Source organism: Vulpes vulpes, chromosome X (assembly GCF_048418805.1).
Source record: "Vulpes vulpes isolate BD-2025 chromosome X, VulVul3, whole genome shotgun sequence".
Classification (NCBI taxonomy): domain Eukaryota; kingdom Metazoa; phylum Chordata; class Mammalia; order Carnivora; family Canidae; genus Vulpes; species Vulpes vulpes.
In genome coordinates this window covers 77,557,784-77,581,056 of record NC_132796.1, presented here as the reverse complement: position 1 = coordinate 77,581,056, position 23,273 = coordinate 77,557,784, and the positions used below count along the sequence as shown (strand labels likewise).

The following is a 23,273-nucleotide window of genomic DNA, read 5'->3' as shown; positions in this document are numbered from 1 at the left end:
AAACTCATGTGGGTTTTAGATTTTAGTTTATACTATCTGAATTACCAGGAATCTTTACTCTGATGCTCTTGGCAGAAGCAAAAGTAGAACTGTTTTGAATGGATGTTCCCACAACACGGACCACAAATGTTTTCACAGAATTTGTTTTACAAATCCCATTAAGGAAAAAAAAAAAAACAACAAATCCCATTAAGGAAGACATCACAATAAAAACCTGCAAGAATAAATTATCTAACATGAGTGAGAACCAGTGGACACAGACGCCAGCAAGCTTAGAATCCTGAGAACCACTGAGCTGGGGGTGGAGGTGGCTAGCTCTGAGAAAATTGTACAGTATAAAGAACAAATAGAGATGGGAAGTATGATGGAGCGGCAAAGTGACATAGAGGAGAGAATGAAGGTTGAAACATTAATCTGAGATGCGTTCCATGAGGAAAATAGAACCAAAGAAAGGCAATATTCAAGGAGATAATGGCTAAGGATTTTCCAGGACTGATAAAAGACTCAAGAAGGGCAAGTGCCAAATAAAATAAATAAAATTAAATCTATATCCAGACATGTTAGACTCAAACTACAGAACCAAAAACAAAGAGAAAATTCTTGAAAACTATAAGAGGAAAGACAGGTTACATCCAAAGCAACAATGATGAGATAAACAGCAGACTTTGAAATTATAAAATATAGGCTAGAAAACAGGTAAATAATACCTTCAAAGTTCTTAGGGAGAATATCTGTCAACCTAGATTTCAAAATGCAGCTAAATTATTTTTAAAAAATTTTATTTTTAAGTAATCGCCACACCCAATGTGGGGCTTGAAATCACAACCCCAAGATCAAGAATCACATACTCTACCAACTGAGCCAGGCAGGCACCTCCTCTTGCCAGCTAAATTATTATTCAAGAGTGAGGGCAGTAAAAACATTTCCAGAAATGAACCGAGAGGATCAAGAATTCATAAATCCTTGCCAAAAGTCATACTTATGTATTTACTTCTGAAAGGAAGCACTGAAGTGGGAAAGAGAATTGTGAACAAAAATATTGGTAAACATGTGGGTAGATCTAAATAAGCATTGGTTGTAAAAAAAAAAAACAATAATGAGGATGGTGAATAATTTGGGGCTATAAAAACAAAGTTGGAGCGGCATGGTTTGGATAAAATTGTCTAAGTCCTTGAATTGCTTTAAGGGAGGGCAGAACTATTGAGAAATTTTAGACATTTTAAGTAAAAGGAAAAGAAAGAACCAAAATGTATAACCTCCAAACCACTGGGAGGAAAAAAAATAATTTTTAAAACATTTTTTTATTTATTTATGATAGTCACACAGAGAGAGAGAGAGAGGCAGAGACACAGGCAGAGGGAGAAGCAGGCTCCATGCCCTGGGAGCCCGACGTGGGATTCCATCCCGGGTCTCCAGGATCACGCCCTGGGCCAAAGGCAGGCGCCAAACCGCTGCGCCACCGAGGGATCCCGAAAAAAAAATAATTTAAAAAATTGACTAATGGGGAAATAAGGCATGAAAGGAGGGGGGGAAGGGTAGAAAAAAGCAGAATAAGAGAGAAATTCCATAAGGTGATATAGATAAATCCATATATATCGTTAATCATAATAAATGTGGCTAGACTAAAACTTCTGAGTTTAAAGACAGAATCTTGCTTGCATTTTAAAATCCAAAATTTAGGGGCATCTGGGTGGCCCAGTTTAAGCCTCTTCCTTTGGCTTAGGTCATGATTCCAGTGTTCTGAGATGGAGCCCCACAATCCTGCTCAGCAGGGAATCCCCTTCTCCCTCTCCCTCCGCTCCTCTCCCTTATGCTTTCTCTCTCTCTCTCAAATAAATAAATAAAATCTTTTAAAAAATTTAAAAATCCAAAATTTAGCTAAATTCTTTTGATAAAAGTCACCCAATGGGATCCCTGGGTGGCGCAGTGGTTTAGCGCCTGCCTTTGGCCCAGGGCATGATCCTGGAGACCCAGGATCGAATCCCACGTCGGGCCCCTGGTGCATGGAGCCTGCTTCTCCCTCTGCCTCTCTCTCCCTCTCTCTCTCTCTCTCTCTCTCTCTCTCTCTCTGTGTGACTATCATAAATAAATAAAAATTTAAAAAAATAAATAAATAAAAGTCACCCAAAACATAAGGGCATAAGAAATGATGGGAAAAGGCCATACAAATATTAACCAAAATTGATGTAGGTATGGTAAGGTTAAACATACAAAACATGTAAAGCATATAAAACCTACAAAGTGATAAATATTAAGGATAAAGAGTGCCATAGTATATTTATAAAAGAAAGAATTCACCAGGAAGATATAACAGTTCTAAATCTGTCTGCACCCAAATATATTGCCTCAAAATACGTAAGAGAAAACCTGACAGAATTACAAGGAGATACCAACAAATCTATCATTGGAGGTAAATTTTAATGCACCTCTCCATGTTGATAGAGAAAGCAGACCAAAAACTAACAAGAATATAGAAGATTTAAACAGTCCAATTTAAAAAATTCAAGATGTGCATGGAATTCTATACCAAATAATTACAGAATACTCATTCTTTAAAAATACACATAGATGTTTTATCACATTGCAATACAATTAGAATTCCAAGAAACAAAAATTAAAAAAGTATTTACTTGGAAATTAAAAAGAAAGTAGGTAATAAAACCAGTTTGTGCAATATTATCCCATCTGGGGAAAAATAACATCTACGTTATGCATTGAAAAAAAGGTTAAAAAGAGGCACTAAAAATGGTAATAGTGGTTATATATGGTTTGTTGGCTTACAGGTGATTTTTAGCTTTGCTTTGTTTATTTATTTATAGCTTTGATTTATTGTTAAAGACTTTTCTGTGTTGTTAAATTTTCCTGCTTGGCACATGTACACATATATATTTTTTTCTAATTAAAAAAAATCAACAATGAATTGCACTTAGGATAACTTGTAGAATAACAACTTGCTTGGTTTTTGCCATAGCCTCATAACTGGTCTCCTCCTTTTCATTCTGGCCCTAATATAGTCTCTTTCCCACACCATTGAGAATAAAATCCAATTTCCTAACCTGAGACTGCAAGGTTTTGGGTGACATTGCTCTAGCCTACATTTCCTTTTTTTTTAAGATTTTATCTATTTATTTAAGATAGAGAGAGCATGAGCAAGGGAGGGAGAGGGAAGAGCAGAAGGAGAGGGAGAAGATGATTCCCCACTGAGGAAAGCTCAATTGGAGCTCCATCTGGGGCTCTGGGATCATGACCTGAGCCAAAGGCAGATACTTAGTGGACTGAGCCACCCAGGTACCCCATCTAGCCTACATTTCTGACCTTACTTCCAGCCACACTCCCCAGATTCACTCTAGTCCAACAATGCTGGCTTTCATTTCCTTGAACTCTCCAAGTCCTTGCTATCTAGGTCTTCACATGTGCTACCCCTTGAACCTGGAAGTCCAGCTGCTCTCCTTCCCCCAACACTCTCTTCACCTTTCCAAGTCCCAAGTATTCTTCATGTTTCAGCTGAAGTATTAAATCCTTAGGGAAGCCTTTTCTTCTCTCACTCCCCCACACTAAGTTTGGTTTCTCTGATAGATATTTTCAAAGCACCCATTCTTTTCCTTCTTAGCAGTAAAAAGAAACTTACAAATACATGTTTATGTGTTTATTGTTTGTCTTCTTTGATAAACCATTTGCTCTATAAGGATGGGGACCATGGATGGTTTGCCCATTGCTATATCCCCAGCACCTAATATAGAGCCAGGCATGTGGTAAGCGTTCAATGGATATTTGTTGAAAGAAAGCATAAATGGATGGATGCATGATTGAATCCTCACAAGTGCTATTGGACATTATGGAAACAAAAAATGAAGAAGTTCATGAAGGAGAAGGCTACTAAGATGCCACAATTGTGGTTATATCTTTGAGTTCTCCTGGTATGGCTAAGATTCATTGAAAAATGCTGACCAGATAAGTTTCCTTTTGTCTTCTCTTTTCTCTGTCTGCTTTACTGGACTATTCCCTTTTAAAGGGAGGAAGTCCTATGAATTAGCTTAAAAACAAAACGACAGCAAAGTTGTTATTTCTGAGGCCAAAGACAGTGAAGTAGGATGATGTGCAGATGGGTATAAATTACTGGATCACATTTCATTGTCTTGAAGCTCTGTTTCATTATATAATTGATACACTACAACATAACCAAAGCCCAATTCAAGTTGGCTTGGATATGCTTTATCTTCTCTTCCAGGGACAACTTGTACACATTCAGTCAGCTTGAATAATAATGGTCTCTGTAATTAGGGCCAGTACATAGGAAAAAGAAATACATTTTCCACTGACTCACTATTGCTCTTTAGAGAAGAAAAATATTGGTTACTGCTTAGGCCTCCTCCCAGATTTACACTACAGGGTATAATCTTAAATTCTTAAAATATAGCCTTCAAAAAAGATGCTGAGAAAGCAAAGTAGGACATTTTTTTGTTCCTGCAACATCATGGACTTAAATTCACAGACACTAGTTCCTTTTAGTTAATCCTACCCTCAACTCTTGCTGCCACAGAGGAGTCATGGTGTTAATTTCAAAGGCAAATTCTCTACAACTCAAGGTTTTAACACAACTACTTTGGCCCAAATCTCAGTCTTTTCCTTCTATTAGATCATCACAAACTAGACACTTGGTAGTTATCTACAAAAGTAAGTCCAGAAAACATCTGCTTGAATATTTAGTCCTTTAATCATACAGAAGTGATAAACATCTTTCAATTTTTCATCTCTTCTCAAAATTTCACTGTTACCTTCACAATTCTACAGTGATGTGTGAAGCCTACTTACATGAGCTTTAAAATGTGATTTATTCATAATTCTGAAATAAACAGGAAATACAGTCTAGAAGAGGCAGAAGACATTGACATAATTCATAAAAATAGGTATGATCAATTATGAATAAAGATAGGAAATAAGAACAAGTTTTATGAATGCACTACACTTTCTTTATATTCCTTTTAAATGTCAAGGATTTCGATACTAAATATACACACAGTACCCCAAAAGGCATTGTTAGTAATTATTAGTGCACAAAAGGAAGAGTATTTTTAACCTAACTAGATCCAAATATCAAGAGCAGGACTGGGGAAGCTAAATAATGCTGTGTGCTCTGGAGTATTGCTTATTCAAGTAAAACATGTTGTTAGTATGGTGCTCCAAACTATTTATAATCCTTTGTTATTTATATTTTCCAGAATTGTGAGAGCCTAACCAGAGAACACTGTAGATCATTTGATCAAATCAATGAAAAGGCAATCAAATAAACTTTTCTGGTGATAATAATGTCCAACTGCAATGCAACCGATTGCATCATAGTATAATTAATTGGCTTAAGTTCTTCAGACTCCTGAAATAAGTGGACCAACCATTTCATGGTCATATTTCAGTTTTTTTTAAGATTTTATTTATTTATTCATGACAGAGAGAGACAGAGAGAGAGGCAGTGACACAGGCAGAGGAGAAGCAGGCTCCATGCAGGGAGCTGGACGTGGGACTCGATCCTGGATCTCCAGGATCAGGCCCTGGGCCAAGGCGGCGCTAAACCGCTGAGCCACCCGGGCTGCCCAATATTTCAGTTTTTGATTGGCCATGCAGTAATCTAACTGGCTAACCTGTCAGTTTTATCCAGCTATTGCTATAAAAATGGAATAACTTATGAATATGAGAAAACAATATTTCTCACCAGAGTAATAGACATGATTGCAAATATCAGGATCTCACTTTAATTGAATTTAGACCCTTTCAGAAATATGTTAGAATAATAAGATAGAAAACATTAACCAATTTTTTCAAAGTTTTATTTTTTATCAGTGCTATTGTGCCATTTTTCCTCCTTATTCATGAAGTTTTAGAAGAAATTAATGAGATCCAGTTCTCTTTTCATAGTCATGGTGACTTCAAGAGTCTCAGTCTCCAGGATATAGAAAGCTTTGGCACTGCTGCATTCCACAGGTTGAGGAAGAGTTATCAACAGCTTCCTAAAAATCAAAACAAAACAAGACAGGATAAAAACCCAGAATCAGCTTCCTAAAGTGAAATCCAGAAGATGTCACTTTTAATAAGGTAATGGAAAGCAATACAAAGTATCAGAAGATTAGGAACCAAAGAACAATACTTAGACAGTACAAGTACTGGATCAAAAACATGCCTAAATAACATAAATCATATACCAGAGTTTTGGCCTTAAAAGTCCAAGCAGGGGTTTTGATCCCCCACTCTTTTTTTTTTCCAAAATTGACCTCATTTTGCATTATAGACACATAGTCTCAGGCTTGGATAATAGGCAGAAGAATACAGCCACTGCAACTTTATTTTTTTTTTAAGATTTTAAAATTTTATTTATTTTTTTTCAGGGAGAGACAGAGCATAAGCATGAGCAGGTGGAGGGGCAGAGGGAGAAGCAGACTCCCCACTGAGCAGGGACCTCAATGCAGGGCTTGATCTCAGGACTCTGGGATTATGACCTGAGCTGAAAATAGATGCCTAACCTACTGAGCCACCCAGGAGTCCCGAGCCACTGCAATTTTAAGTTGGTTGGATAGATCTGTTTGCCAGCCATGCTTACGTGTAGATGGAATGTGATTGACTGACACAAATCTGAAAATTGGAATAGTTCTATAATAATTCTGCTAATGCAACCTTAGGCTGAGTCTCCACTACAGTTATAGTTATTGAAATTTGGCCTGGAATAATTCTAATACCAGATCAATGAAAGTGCTACTCTGGGCTTGCTTCTGGTTCTTTCTACTATACATTGAATGAAGGCCTTGTGGGAGATTTCAGGGTTTATGGCTCAGTTGCTGGATAGCTGTATGCTTTAGATGCATTGCTGGGATGAGACATCCATAATTCTCTCATAGTGGTATGAATCTGTATTATGCATGGGGTCAGCACATGTTGGTAGCTGAAGAAAATTAAATGCACAAAACTCGTTACCTCACATTCTTCAGAGAGAAGGCTTGAGTATCTCTATAAAAGTGGACCAAAAAACTCTTTTAGAAGGCATAAGACCCAAATTAGTAAAGTAATCTGGTATTTTTTAGGGATACTTACTGAATACTTGTATAAATAACTAGTGTTTGAAAACAAACTCTTGAAAACCAATTGCCTCTTAACTCATTTGCAAATACTTAAGTTCAGGAAATTGGGCTCATTAAAAGTATTTATCACATGTCTCTGGAACCTAAAGGAGAAATTTTCTGTTACTCTTGTTCCATTCCAGATATTTAGGGTAGGAAAAACTGCTCTTTCTATCAGAAGTAATGATATGGTGATGTATTTTAATATAGTCTTTATTTGGCATCTCAAAAAAAGCAGGTGCAAAAAATATTTAGAGTCTATCTTTTTAAAATTGTTTATAAAATATAGGTTGAGCTGGAGTTAGATTTGCTTTATCCTTTATCCTACAAATGATAATATATGCACTTTAAAAATAAAGCAAAGCTCAGTGGTGGTAGCTTCATTGCACTAAGACAACTATAAATCAGCCAAAGAAGGAGTTCCAATGATAATGTACACCTCTTTGTCCAGAGAGGAATAAATTCAGAAGAGACAGTGGCCATTGTAATGATCCATCTATCCCTGCATTTCTGTCTAGTCTTTAGTAGTATGGCTTCACATACTAAAATTTTGAACAACAGAAACTGAAACTTATTTAGGATCTTAGGAGAAAGGAAGTATTTTTGTCTAGTCTGTTTTACTGCTTGATATCTGAGTTGAGATTTATATTTAAACAAAATAAAATTCTACAAATACTTTTCCATGTACAATTCATTGAAGGACAGAACTATATCTTATCTTCGGGTCCCCCCAGTGTCTAGCAGAAGACTTATAAATGTTTGTTGAGTGAATAAATAAATGGATGAAAAGCAAATAGGTCACCACAAAATAATATTTGAATACCTACTATAGATTAGCACTACCACATATGAATAAACATTTAAACCCAATCCCTCAGCCTTTATATCGATAGTGTACTTGCTTTTAAGAAGCTACAGTTTAAGCACTGATCAAATGTTCATCCAGTGTTGATTTTCATTAGCAATTATTTAAACATGAACTATAATATGTAAAAGTAAAGACAAAAAAAACTATCCATAAAATGAACTCTAGAGACTTGCATACTTACATTTATATTAGCAAAGTCAAGGTGATGTTCCTTGCAAGAGATTTAAATACAGGACAACCTTGTTCTGTGCATATTCACATAATTCAACTTTTATTTTACATAGTTAATAAATTATTTTATCTAAATATCTGGGTTAAAATAAATATGGCTTTTTAAAGGTTTTCTATTGGAACCATAACTATTTTCAAAGTGCAGAAATAGCTACTGAGCTGAACTTCACTATTTCATTTTGAAAACATTTTTTTCACTTTGAGTATCAGTCAATTCTCAATCAATCTGAATTAAAGGACACAGCAAAGGTGAGAATAATCTGAACAGCATTCAACCAAAAATTAACTCATACTTTTATTTACAATATGTTTTTATTTTCCCATTCAAGGAATTCATTTATGACATTCTTAGGATTCACTTCAAAAAATAATGAAACCTCTTATGAAGACAAAAGTCCTTGGGAAATTATCCAATTTCCCCTATCTTTCCTCCTTTCCATCTACTCCATGTTGGGAATTGACATGCCAAAACAACCAGTTTTTTAAAAATGAAAAATTTAAGACATTGCTTCATTTCTTAAGGTTGTATAATTCCAAAAATCTGGGTTTTATTGATAATTCTAATGCAGTTAACTATCATTTGACTGATATTACTAGTCCATTCAATTAAAATAGATTCACTTGTTCTGTCTTATACATACACGAACAGGAGGATATTTTCTCTTACCTTTCTTGGGGTGAGTAAACAGTGTTATAGTGTGTCAAAATTAGAAACTAAAGAAAGTTTATGTGAATATCAATAAACTGAAAAAAAGACACATTTCCAACAATACAATTTTGGATAATAGCATGGCTCCAAAAAATGCTCAAGTGTTTAGGAAAAATGGTAAAAATGATGAAAACCTATCTTCAGTCTTCTATAATAATTCATGATTTCTTTTCTCAGGAGACAGAGACAGCACCTCTCTGCACAGAGCATTTAATATATAAGAACAGTATATGATTCAAAAATTCTAGTGTAGCTCACATTCTATGTGGACAGGTATCTCTGTGTGAGTCTTTCATTTAGTGGGCTCTGATAGATATCTGGAATGACAGCATAGACAGAGCAGCTGCCTAAAGATTGATGGAGAACTGCTACAGGAACGGAAATTAACTCCATGGTGTGTAGATATGTATGTGCTTTTAACAAGCACACCAATATCATGGAAGATTAACTGTTCATTTAAGCAACTTTCCATGCAGAGGTTGTATGAGAGAATAGAAGCATTTATAATATGAATTTAAAAAGTACAATACTCCTTGAAGTGAATGGTAGGAATAGTGGGTGTAATTTTTATAACATGAGACAATTTCTTGTGAGAATATATTTTGGAAATGATAAAAGTAATGAAAAATATTTGATATATATTCATCTGTAGATCATTTTGGGTTAAATCCATCCGCTGTAATGAAATCCATCTGCTGTATATACACTGGGTTGTTTACACATAGAAGTCTTTTGTGTGAAGGATCTACTTTTTATTTTTTGAAGTCCTAAGATCAACAGGGGAGAACTATTGATCCTGATAATGTAAGAAAGAAAAGGTGCTAGTAGCTGACTGCTAGCCACACCCAGTTTGAAATGTTCGTGAGTTACAGAGAAAGAACCACTGCTATCAACCCAAGTGTGCTAACTGCTGTACATTGAGATGAAAAGTGAACAAAGCAGTGAGATATTTGTTTATTTATATTTTAATTTTTTTAGCCGTGAGATATTTAGATATTTTATCTAGCACACACTAGGTTCCATGGATTCCTTCTTTACAGTTGGTTTTGAGAGACAGCACTGATTTGTCCAGGCTTCAAGATAATATTTATATCAGAATATTACTGTATGTTGTGCTTTGGGAAGATAATTTGAACCTGTGTAATAGGACTCTTGAAAATATCAATGCTTAATTGAATTATTCCTCTATTACCTGTATTCTTTTTCAATGTATTCACACTACTTGAGGAGCTAGTGATAAATTAGTTGTTAGAATTTTTGTTTTAAGTAATTGATGACAAGATTTTTCTGTTCATTTCTAGATAAGTATAATCAAATTTAACTTTAGAGCCCCACAAAAACTACAAAGTTTAAAGATATTGCTTCTCTTATGCCATCATTGTACAAAAAAACACATGAAAGACTTACATCTTAAGAGATTTTTCACCTCTCATTATTTTTCCTCACAGATAAGCAAACTATATCTGAATGTCAAGAACTGTTTTGGTGATATCAACCTACTCCAAATGTATGGATGCAAAGCAGAAAAAAATTAGGTGTTTCCAAATACATTTATATTTATACTATGTAGATCAAACATCTGAATGACTTTCACTTTTTTTCAGACTTTAGGGGTGATGCAAAATAACAATGTGCACTTTAAGAATATTGACTAAAGTTTTGTTAATATTATAACATGTTATTCTAGTTCTTTTTGTTGTTGTTGTTATTCTAGTTCTAAGTAGTACTCACTTATTAGGAGTACGGAGGTCAATGATCAATTCCTGGATATCAATTTTAATTTCAGAAGGGTTCGTATTTGGCAGTTTAATTTTAACCTGAAAGAGAAAATGAGAAGAAAAATACTGCTGTCTTGAAGAACAGTTAATGTGAAGAGTGTAGGGAAATAAGTGGAAATGAGAACTCATTTATTAAGTTCCAGCTTTGTGCAGGGCTAGGCCCTTCCCTCATAACAATCTTGAGAGGCAGGAATACCCTCATTTTATAGATGGTGAAACTGAGATATGGATAAGTTTACTGAGTGGCCCTCGAGCAATTGTGTATAATTGAACTAAGGTCTGTCTGACTCCAATGCTATATAGGAACATGTTGGTTACTTGCTTGTAACTTTCATTGTCTGAAGGTATAGACTAGTGCACCTGCTAAGGTTGGGGACTTTCAATGGACTTTACATCAGTTGACACTTTGAATAAAAAGTAGTTAGTTCTTAGGTTGGGTGTGGGTTGGTGATGCCATCTGTAGTATCCCAGTATATACTCCCATACCACAATTCCTAGAGAAGTGTAGGAGCCCCTAATAGTTATTAACAGAAGACAACAACATGATCCTTACACACACACAAAAATGGGACTGTTGATTGGCTTGGTAAGATTTTACTGAAAAATGTCTCATCTCAATTAGCACATGACCCAGCAATTCTACTCCTGAGTACCTACCCCAGATCATTTAAAACAGGTGTTCAAACAAAAACCAAATGTGGTATAGCCGTACGATAGAATATTATTCAGCCATAAAAAGCAATGAAGTACTATTACATGGAGGAACCCTGAAACATTAAGCTAAGTGAAAGAAGCCAGGCCCATATTGTAGGACTCTATTCATATGAAACATCCAGAATATGTAAACCCATAGAGACTTAAAACAGATTGGTGGATGCCAGAGGCTGGAGATGGAGAAAAGAGGAGTGACTGTTTAGAGCACAGATTTCTTCCTGGGTTGATGGAATGTTCTGGAATTAGATATTGGTGATGGTTGCACAACATTGTCAATGTACTACATGTCCCTCTCAGTAAATTTTATATTGTGTATTTTACTACAATACAAAGCCTCATCTCTCACTCTAATTAAGTCCCCCTTTTTAAAAGATTTTATTTATTTATTCATGAGAGATATACAGAGAGAGAGAGGGAGAGACATAGGCAGATGGAGAAGCAGGCTCCCTGGGAGCCTGATGTGGGTGGGACTCGATCCCAGCACCTTGGGATCATGCCCTGAGCCAAAGGCAGATGCTCAACCCCTGAGCCACCCAGGTGCCCCTTAATTCTCTTTTTGATACAAGTTGATGATCTATCTATCTAGCTAGCTAGCTATCTAGCTATCTATCTAGCTATCCATCCATCCATCTATGGTTTTTATAAACAAATTAAAACAACTTAAGTTTAAGGTAAATTATAAAGTCTTCTTTAAAATGAGCTAGAAGACTTGAAATATCAGACATCTGGTGATTTAAGAACTGGAATGGTAAGGATGAAAGCACCAGGTTATGACGGAAATACATATCAAATAAGTAATGGAGAAAATGGAATTCCTTGTAAGAAGCTTAAAGAGAGCAATAGTGTTTTACAATATGAAATATGTGGACCATTACATGTATGTGAGTTTTATATTTTAAGTTTACTAAATATGCATATAAAAATATTTGTAAATAGAGCTCCAGAAGTCCTATTACCTAAATATATCCTATGGCTAATATTTTCATTAGGCAAAGAATTACCTCCTAATTTATATTTTGAAAATTCAAATCTTCATAATAACAGATATTTTAAGAGAAATAGAGCATTTCTTAAAGTGGTAGTTATAGATGCTCTACATCAAAGTAAATGTCCAGAGCATTCTACTGGACAAAGAAAGACCTATTTTTATTATAATAACTTGCAGATCTGATAGTTGAGAAGTTCTTAAGTTGCAGGATGACTCATATCACCTGGACCAAGGCATATAAATATTTATTTCTTTAGTATGAAATATTTAGATTTTTCAAGGTAAAAGATAATTTCCCCAAGGTTGAAATGACATTTGAGAAAGGAAAAAAATTATAACTTATGTGAAATTTAGATACAACTCCTGGGTAGAACTTTAAAGTGGTTCTTAAAATCACTTGCAACTCTAGTGAAGGGTAATTCAGAAACAACTCACTAATTTTTCCTCTTGAGAAAATTAAAATTGTGTACTAAAAATGGTTTCAGAGGAGGGACAGGAAGGAACAAATTAAGTGGAATCATACACGTTAATATCTCATAAGGTAGAAGGTTCAATAGGAATCTTAACAGAAAAATTTCTGAAACACTAAATCAGACTTCTTTAGAAATACTTTTATTTTTTTTAAAGATTTTATTTATTTATTCATGAGAGACACAGACAGGGGGGTGGGGTGGGCAGAGACACAGGCAGAGAGAGAAGCAGGCTCCATGCAGGGAGCCTGACGTGGGACTCGATTCCGGGTCTCTAGGATCTCACCCTGGGCTGCAGGCGGCGCTAAACCGCTGGGCCACCGGGGCTGCCCTAGAAATACTTTTAATGAATTCCTGGAAAATAGACATGGTTATTTATTGACTTCAAACTGATTGACATAAGGGTTTGGACTGAAAATTTAAAACATAATCTTATTTAATTTATGGATTTGGAATATTATAAAAAAATTTTTATTTGACAGAAATACAGCAGCTACTTCCAATATATTTGATTCTTAGCAAAGAAGTTAAGACTATTTGAGTTTCCATTTGAAACTTAGTGTTAGGAAATTTTGATTAACAGAAAAAGTTTGGGGAGGTCTCATCCCAAATTGCTTCAGTATTTTAACTTCCTGTTATTTAACTATGGAAGCCCATGTCTAATTATGGAGACCTTTTTCCCATTGCAGCCATCTAAGTATTTTATAAAAATTCTCATGAGCAATAAAGATCTATAGGAAAATGAAAAATATTAAAACTGATGGATCTCTACTTTGAAATAATATAAACATTTACCTCTGAAGAATAAAAATATAGAAGTATGTGTTCTCCAAAGCCAGCACACAAAACCAATAGATATCGTTTTAAATTAATGGATAAGTTTTCTATGATGTTACCACTTGGAAAGATTCCAGTACTATATTATCATGCCTGTCTTATGAGATCATTGAAGCACAGTACTTCTTTTTGTAAGGAGTCCAGGGTAAGCTCAGCTCATTCTGGAATAAGATTTGTCTATAGGACCTCCATATCTCTACTGGCCCCCATGATCACCCTCAAACACTCACAGCCTCACTACCAATAGTTGTCTTGAGACACCAGAACTAAATACATTATACTTTTATCTCTATTTGTCAATAAACACAAGGAGCCTCAGACTCCCGAGTCCTTGTTTATAACCTAATAATGACCATCTGGATATTCATATCTCCCATTTTGTTTCCAATTCCTATGACCCACCAACTCGTGAAACACTTCCATAGGTCCTCCGGAACACACAGTCCATCATCCCTTATCACTTCAGCCTCTGAATATTCCTTTCAATTTCTTGAAATCTGAATCTCCCTTGATGACACTCCCTAGTCTTCTCAAATGGTGCCTGTTTCTTTTTCCTCCCATTACATTTATATCCCTGGGCATGCCCCTTCCCTCTAGCTTTTAAAAATCAATCTCATGTCTTCACACTATACCACCAGTTACCCTCCTTGTTGCAATCATCTTCCAATTCTTTACTACTCTGAGAATAATTCTTTGTTCACTATTGATACTTCTAACATTAAATTTCTCTCTTCAGTCTTGATAATTTATATATATATATATATATATATATATATATAATGATATATATCTGTTTAGACAACTTATCCAACCTCCTAGCCTAACTTTTGCATGTCCTTCAAGTCTTTGCACAAATATTTCTTTCATAGTGAGGCCTTCCCTGATCATACTATTTAAAATTGCAGCTATGGTGTGCCTGGATGGTTCAGTCAGTAGAGTATGTGACTTTTGATCTCAGGTTATGAGTTCAAGCCCTACATTGGGCATGGAGCCTACTAAAAAAAAAATTGCAGCTACTAAAAATCTTAGTATGCCCTATCACTTCCCTTGTTATTTTCTACTTCACACCATCTGTTGCCTTCCAATATACAATAAAATTTATGTATTTTGTTCATTTTTCTCTCACACTAGAAGGTATGTTCTGCTAGGGCAATGATAAACTTATGTTTTATTTCTATGGTATCTTCAGTGCTTAGGATAGAACCTGGCACATGGTAGGCACTCAGTAAATAATTGTTGAATGATGAATAAATGCAAGTGTAGTTCAATATTAAGAGATTTAATAAAATTTACCAATAGATCAAAAGGGAAAGTATCATATAATCTCCACAAATCTTTCTTGTTGTTGTTTTTCTGTTTTGTTTCTGTTATAAAATAGCACTTTTAATGTGAAGAACCATGAAAATGACAATAGCAAGCCTTTAATATGACCTATATACACTTTTAAACATTCTACCTGGGACCACATCATTTAATTCCTATGAAAATAGTTTTTGTTATTTATTATATATCTTTTTTTTATTGGAGTTCATTTGCCAACATATAGTATAACACCCAGTGTCCCCCTCAGTGCCTGTCACCCAGCCACCCCATCCCCCCACCCGCCTCCCCTTCTACAAATCTTAAAAGGGCATTTTATCAAATTCATAACCCATTCTTACTTAGAACTCTTAATAGAATCTGAATAGATGAATAGTTCCTTAACACACAACCCCAAAGTCAGCATCTGAATGAGTAGTCAAATGGGGAAGCCCCAGAAACATTCAAATTAAAGTGAGAGGAAATAATGACCAACACTTACTACTCTAATGTAATATGGTTCTAGATGTACAGACTGATGCACTTAAACAAGAAAAAAATAGGAGGTAAAACTGTCATTATCTAAGGGAAGAGTATTCCAGGTAGAATGAGAAACAAGGTACCAGGAAATAACCTGATACATTAAAGAATCATAAAGAAGGCCAGGATGGCTAGAACATAATGAACAAGGAAGAGAATGTGGTGTCAGATGAAACTGAAAAGTAGGTAGGTGTCAGATCATATAAGGCCTCATAGGTCAAGATACAGAGTTTGGATTTTTGTTCTAAGTGCTATAGGAAGCCATTGAAGGTTCTGAACAAAGAAATGATGTGATGTGATTTACTTTTTAAAATGATCTCTCTGGAGACAGTGGAAAGGCTGCAAGGAAGCAACTGTTGAAGGAAGGAGGAGAGAGAGAAAGGAATCATAAAGGTCCAGGTGAGAGATGATGGTGGTTTGGAACATGATAATGGAGTGGTAATGGAAAATTAGATGGATTTAGAATATATTTTGAAAGTAGAGCCAAGAAGACTTGCAATAAAGGGAAAAAGGAATGAGGTATGATTTACATTTTTAGTTTGTGCAGTGAATGCTCTTGCCATTTCCTGAGATGACAAAGATCAATGAAAAAGAGGTCTGGGGAAGACAATTAAGGGCTCTGTTTTGGACATGTTAGGCTTGAGTTGCCTGCTAAAGTGAGAGATGTCAAGTAAGCAGGTGGTTACATGAATCCGAAGTTTCAAGAGAGACCAAGACTAGTGAAATAGTATTTAAGGTCATGGGACTGGATGGAAAGAGAATAGAGAAAAAATAAATAGATTCTTTTCAGAGACCTAGAGAACTTCAGGCAGGAGAGAAAAAAACAGTGCCTTGGGGCCAAGGAGATGAGGAATGCCCAGTGATTCTGGAGAAAAACCCGGAGAGTCTCCCTGAATCAATAATAGAGGAAGTGTGCTGGGGGAAAGCGTTGCACAAACTGTGGGCGGATCTCGGTAAAGGCCTGGGGAAAAGCCGGTGGGTCAGGCGGGGGCTCTGGATGGAGGGGTCTGTGCCCTGCTGCCTTCAGGAGCCGAGGCCCTGGGAGCGCGACTCCAGCAGCACAGGCCCCAGATCCCAGAGCACCCAGCAGACAAAGCCCATGATCCTGCACTCGCCCTGGGACAGGCGGAGGCGGGGAGGACACAGGACAGTGAGGACTCTCCTGCCGCGGGGCGCCCCCAAGCTGTGCAGATCAGTGCCCCCTGCCAGCCGGGGAGCATCCAGGCCAGTACAGACTGGGAGACTGTGGTAGTTACTGCGGGAGCTGATTCCAGAGCTGGAGAGCTGACCGCTGCCAGTGTTGTTGTCCCTCATTCTGTCACCCTGTGCCTGGGAGAGGCAGGGCCGCCAGGGAACAGAGGCCTCTGGGGGTAAACAGCTCCCACTGAGCCCGGCACCCGGCAGGAGGTGGGGAAGCTCCCTCAGGTGCACACACCAGAGACTCAGCACAGCAGGCCCCTCCCCGAGAAGATCAGCTGAAAGGACAGGGGAAGAGCGAGTTTTTGACCAAGCAGCGCTGGAAAGCTTCAAGGGAAGTCTAGAGATTTACAGTATATAGAACTAGAGGGTACCCTTCCTATTTTTTTCTTTTCTTCCTTTTTCCAGTACAACTCGTTTTTATATAAGACTGTAAATTTCCATTTTTTTCTCTTTGCCCACCTTAACTACAATATTTTGCCACCTCTTCATTTTTTTTTAAATTTTTTTTAACTTTTATTTATTTATGATAGTCACACACAGAGAGAGAGAGAGGCATAGACACAGGCAGAGGGAGAAGCAGGCTCCATGCACCGGGAGCCCGATGTGGGACTCGATCCCGGGTCTCCAGGATCGCGCCCTGGGCCAAAGGCAGGCGCCAAACCGCTGCGCCACCCAGGGATCCCTACCTCTTCATTTTTAAGATTCTTCCTTTTTGACTATCATATTTCTACAATTACAGGTCCTAGATATATTTTCCACTTCTAGATTCCCTTCAACATACTCAACTTAATTTGGGGAGATATACAAGATATGTTTTTTTTTTGTTTGGTTTTGTGTATTTTGTTTTCTCTGCCTCATTTTGTTCTACAATGGCGTAAATTAATACCTTCTAAAACATGACCAGCATGCATCCAGAACCAAGTGGTATACCATGCTGGTTCATTCTGTGAGATTCCTCCTTCCTGTTCTGCCCCCCTCTTTTATCTAATTTATGTTTTGGTGGTCAATGGTGGGGCCTTCTACAAGTATTTCTGTTTAATATATTTGGGATTGAGCATCTTCTGACATACAGAACTTAGTAAGTCAGAACCAAGAGGATCACCCTCTAGAACTCCTCAGTTAGACTGCATTATGCCTCCACTACAACTTCGTCACCACCACCATCTCCCAGCCCCTGCCCATTTTTTTTCTTCTCCTTTTTTTCCTCTTCTTCTTTGGGATTCTTGGCCTTTTATTTTTTACTAATTTGTTTTAAAATTTGTTTTTCACTTTACTGGTCCTTTTGTTTTATATCGTTCTGATCTTTGTTTTCAATTTCTGGTCTCTGACCTTGTCAGAATCATCTAGGGTGAAATTTATTTAGGTTGTGGTTGATATTCTTGACTCAGCCTGCTCATACAGCCACTCTGCACTGAGCAAAATGACTAGAAAGAAGAACTCACCACAAAAGAAAGAATCAGAAACAGTACTCTCTGCACAGAGTTACAAAATTTGGATTACAATTTGATGTCAGAAAGCCAATTCAGAAGCACAATTAGAAAGCTACTAGTGGCTCTGGATAAAAGCATACAGGATTCAAGAGACTTCATGACCGCAATATTTAGATCTAATCAGGCTGGAATAAAAACTCAATTAAGTGAGATGCAATCCAAATTGGAGGTCCTAACGATGAGGGTTAATGAGGTAGAAAAGAGTGAGTGACATAGAAGACAAGTTGATGGCAAGGAAGGAAGCTGAGGAAAAAAAAGAGAAAAACATTTGAAAGACCATGAGGAAAGGTTAAGGGAAATAAATGACAGCCTCAGAAGGAAAAAATCTATGTTTAATTGGGGTTCCAGAAAACGCCTGGAAAGACAGAGGGCCAGAAAGCATATTTGAACAAATCTTAACTGAGAACATCCCTAATCTGGAGAGGGAAACAGGCATTCAGATCCAGGAGATAAAGAGGTCCCCCCAAAAAAATCAATAAACACCATTCAACACCTTGACATTTAATAGTGAAACTTGCAAATTCCAAAGATAAAGAGAAAATCCTTAAAGCAGCAAGAGACAAGAGATACCTAACTTATGTGGAGAGAACTATTAGATTAACAGAAGACCTCTCCACAGAGACCTGGCAGGCCAGATAGGGCTGGCAGGATATATTCAGGGTCCTAAATGAGAAGAACATGCAGCCAAGAATACTTTATCCAGCAAGGTTCTTATTCAGAATAGAAGGAGAAATAAAGAGTTTCCAATTAGGCAGAAACTGAAAGAATATGTGACCACCAAACCAGCTCTGCAAGAAATATTAAGGGGGACCCTGTAAAAGAAAGCAGAAACCCAAAGAAATAATCCACAAAAACAGGGACTGAATAGGTATTACGATGCAACTAAATTCATACCTTTAAATAATAACTCTGAACATGAATGGGCTAAATGACTATCAAAAGACACAGGGTTTCAGCCTGGATAAAAAAGCAAGACCCATCTATTTGCTGTCTACAAGAGACTCATCTTAGACCTAAGGACACCTCCAGCCTGAAAATGAAAGGGTAGAGAACCACTTATCATTCCAATAATCCTCAAAAGAAAGCTGGGGTAGCAATCCTCATATCAGATAAATTAAAGGTTACGCCAAAGACTGTAGTAAGAGATGAAGAGGGACATTATATCATACTCAAAGGGTCTATCCAACAAGAAGACCTAACCATCATGAATATTTATGCCCCTAATGTGGGAGCTGCCAAGTATATCAATCAATTAATAACCAAAGTAAAAACATACTTAGATAATAATACACTAATACTGGGGGACTTCAACACGGCACTTTCTGCAAATAACAGAAATTCAAAGCACAACATCTCCAAAGAAACAAGAGCTTTAAATGATACATTGGACCAGATGGATTTCACAGATATATACAGAACTTCGCATCCGAATGCAACTGAGTATACATTCTTCTTAAGTGCACATGGAACTTTCCCCAGAATAGACCACATACTGGGTCACAAATCAGGTCTCAATCAATACCAAAAGATTGGGATTGTCCCCTGCATATTTTCAGACCATAATGCTTTGAAACTTGAACTCAATCACAAGAAGAAATTTGGAAGAAACTCAAACACGTGGAGGTTAAAGAGCATCCTGCTAAAAGATGAAGGGGTCAACCAGGAAATTAGAGAAGAATTAAAAAGATTCATGGAAACTAATGAAAATGAAGATACAACCATTCAAAATCTTTGGGATACAACAAAAGCAATCCTAAGCGGAAAATACATCGCAACACAAGCATCCCTTAAAAAACTGGAAAAAACTCAAATACATAAGCTAACCTTGCACCTAAAGGAACTGGAGAAAGAACAGCAAATAAAACCTACACCAAGCAGAAGAGCTTTAATAATGATTCAAGCAGAATTCAATGAAATAAAGACCAGAAGAACTGTAGAACAGATCAACAAATCCTGGAGCTGGTTCTCTGAAAGAATTAATAAGATAGATAAACCATTAGCCAGCCTTATTAAAAACAAAATAGAAAAGTTTCTAATTAATAAAATCATAAATGAAAAAGGAGAGATCATAACCAATACCAAGGAAATACAATTTAAAAACATATTATGAGCAGCTATACGCCAATAAATTAGGCAATCTAGAAGAAATGGACGCATTTCTGGAAAACCACAAACTACCAAAACTGGAACAGGAAGAAATAGAAAACCTGAACAGGCCAATAACCAGGGAAGAAATTGAATCAGTCATCAAAAACTTCCCAAGACACAAAAGTCCAGGGCCAGAGGGCTTCCCAGGAGAATTCTATCAAACGTTTAAAGAAGAAACAGTACCTATTCTACTAAAGCTGTTCAGAAAGATAGAAAGGGGTGGAATACTTCTAAACTCCTCCTATGAGGCTAGCATCACCTTAATTCCAAAACCAGACAAAGACCCCACCAAAAAGGAGAATTACAGACCAATATCCCTGATGAACACAGATGCAAAAATTCTCAACAAGATACTAGCCAATAGGATCCAACAGTACATGAAGAAGATTATTCACCATGACCAAGTGGGATTTATCCCTGGGATGCAAGTCTAGTTCAACACTCAAAAAGCAATAAACGTGACCATATCAACAAGAGAAAAAACAAGAACCCTATGATCCTCTCAATAGATGCAGAGAAAGCATTTGACAAAATACAGCATCCATTCCCGATCAAAACTCTTCAGAGTGTAGGGATAGAGGGAACATTCCTCAGCATTTTAAAAGCCATCTATGAAAAGCCCACAGCAAATATCATTCTCAATGGGGAAACACTGGGAGCCTTTCCCCTAAGATCAGGAACACGACAGGGATGTCCATTCTCACCACTGCTATTCACTATGTCCGCAATCAGACAACAAAAAGAAATAAAAGGCATTTAAATTGGCAAAGAAGAATTCAAACTCTCCCTCTTTGCAGATGACATGATACTGTACATAGAAAACCCAAATACTCCACCCCAAGGTTGCTAGAACTCATATAGCAATTTGGCAGTGTGGCAGAATACAAAGTCAATGCCCAGAAATCAGAGGCATTTCTATACACTAACAATGAGATCAAAGAAAGAGAAATTAAGGAATCAATCCCATTTACAATTGCATCCAAAAGCATAAGATACATAGGAATAAACCTAACCAAAGAGGTAAAGGATCTATACCCTAAAAACTATAGAACATTTCTGAAAGAAATTGAGGAAGATACAAAGAGATGGAAAAATATCCATGCTCGTGGATTGGAAGAATTAATATTGTGTAAATGTCATAGCTACTCAGAGCTCATAGCTACTCAGAGCAATTTATATATTCAGTGCAATCCCTGCCAAAATACCATAGACTTTCTTCAGAGAGTTGGAACAAACCATCTTACGACTTGTGTGGAATCAGAAAAGACCCCAAATAGCCAGGGGAATATTGAAAAAGAAACCCAGAGCTGGGGGCATCACAATGCTGGATTTGAAGTTGTACTACAAAGCTGTGATCATCAAGACAGTGTATTAGTGGCACAAAAACAGACCCCTAGATCAATGGAACAGAATAGAGACCTCAGAAATGGGCCCTCAACTCTATGAGCAACTAATATTCGACAAAGCAGGAAAGACTATCCACTGGAAAAAGGACAGTCTCTTCAAAAAATGGTGCTGTGAAAATTGGGCAGCCACATGCAGAAGAATGAAACTAGACCATTCTCTTACACCAGACACAAAGATAAACTCAAAATGGATGAAAGATCTAAATATGAGACAAGAATGCATCAAAATCCTAGAGGAGAACACAGGCAACACCCTTTGTGAACTTGGCCACAGTAACTTCTTGCAAGATACATCTATGAAGACAAGGGAAACAAAAGCAAAAATGAACTATTGGGACTTAATCAAGATAAAAAGCTTCTGCACAGCAAAAGAAACAGTCAACAAAACTAAAAGACAACGTACAGAATGGGAGAAGATATTTGCAAATGACATATCAGATAAAGGACTAGTATCCAAGATCTATAAAGAACTTATTAAACTCAACAGCAAAGAAACAAACAATGCAATCATGAAATGGGCAAAAGACATGAACAGAAATTTCACCAAAGAAGACATATACATGGCCAACAAGCACATGAGAAAATGCTCTGAATCACTTGCCATCAGGGAACTACAAATCAAAACCACAATGAGATACCACCTCACACCAGTGAGAATGGTGAAAATTAACAAGACGGGAAGCAACAAATGTTGGAGAGGATGTAGAGAAAGGGGAACCCTCTTGCACTGTTGGTGGGAATGTGAACTGGTACAGCAACTCTGGAAAACTGTGTGGAGCTTCCTCAAAGAGTTAAAAATAGATCTACCTTCTGACCCAGCAATTGCACTACTGGGGATTTACCGCAAAGATACAGATGCAGTGAAAGACCGAGACACCTGTGCCCCAATGTTCATAGCAGCAATGTCCACAATAGCCAACTTGTGGAAGGAGACTCGGTGTCCATTGAAAGATGAATGGATAAAGATGTGGTCTATGTATACAATGGAATATTACTCAGCCATTAGAAACGACGAATACCCACCATTTGCTTCAACATAGATGGAACTTGAGGGTATTATGCTGAGTGAAGTAAGTCAATCAGAAAAGGACAAGCATTATATGGTTTCATTCATTTGGGGAATATAAAAAATAGTGAAAGGGTTTAAAGGGAAAAAGGAGAGAAAATAAGTGGGAAACATCAGAGATGGTGACAGAACATGAGAGACTCCTAACTCTGGGAAACGAACTAGGGGTAGTGGAAGGGGAGTGGGGTGGAGGGATGGGTGACTGGGTAACGGGCAGTGAGGGGCGCACTTGATGAGATGAGCACTGGGTGTTATACTATGTGTTGGCAAATCAAACTCCAATAAAAAATATACAAAAAAATAGAAAAAAAAACAGGTGAGGGGAGTCATTAACGTACAGAAAAAACATGTTTTAAGAAGGAGGAAGTAATCAAAAGGGTAGACTACTGCTGGGTGGTCATCCTCATATCATCAAACTCTCTTTTC

The 23,273-nt window shown here is 37.0% G+C and overlaps 1 protein-coding gene across 1 annotated transcript in view; it reads right to left on the bottom strand.

The window, feature by feature from the left end:
* Window positions 1–4,698: 4,698 nt before the first annotated feature.
* The window catches only part of DNAAF6 (dynein axonemal assembly factor 6), a 42,406-nt gene continuing 23,831 nt past the window's right edge, over window positions 4,699–23,273 (bottom strand). The window contains exons 6-7 of the mRNA XM_026014923.2: window positions 10,643–10,728; window positions 4,699–6,002 (exon numbers count right to left, since the gene is read on the bottom strand). Of these exons, the coding sequence (XP_025870708.1) occupies window positions 5,873–6,002; window positions 10,643–10,728 (216 nt within the window). The 3' untranslated portion in view covers window positions 4,699–5,872. The remainder of the gene's footprint in view (window positions 6,003–10,642; window positions 10,729–23,273) is intronic.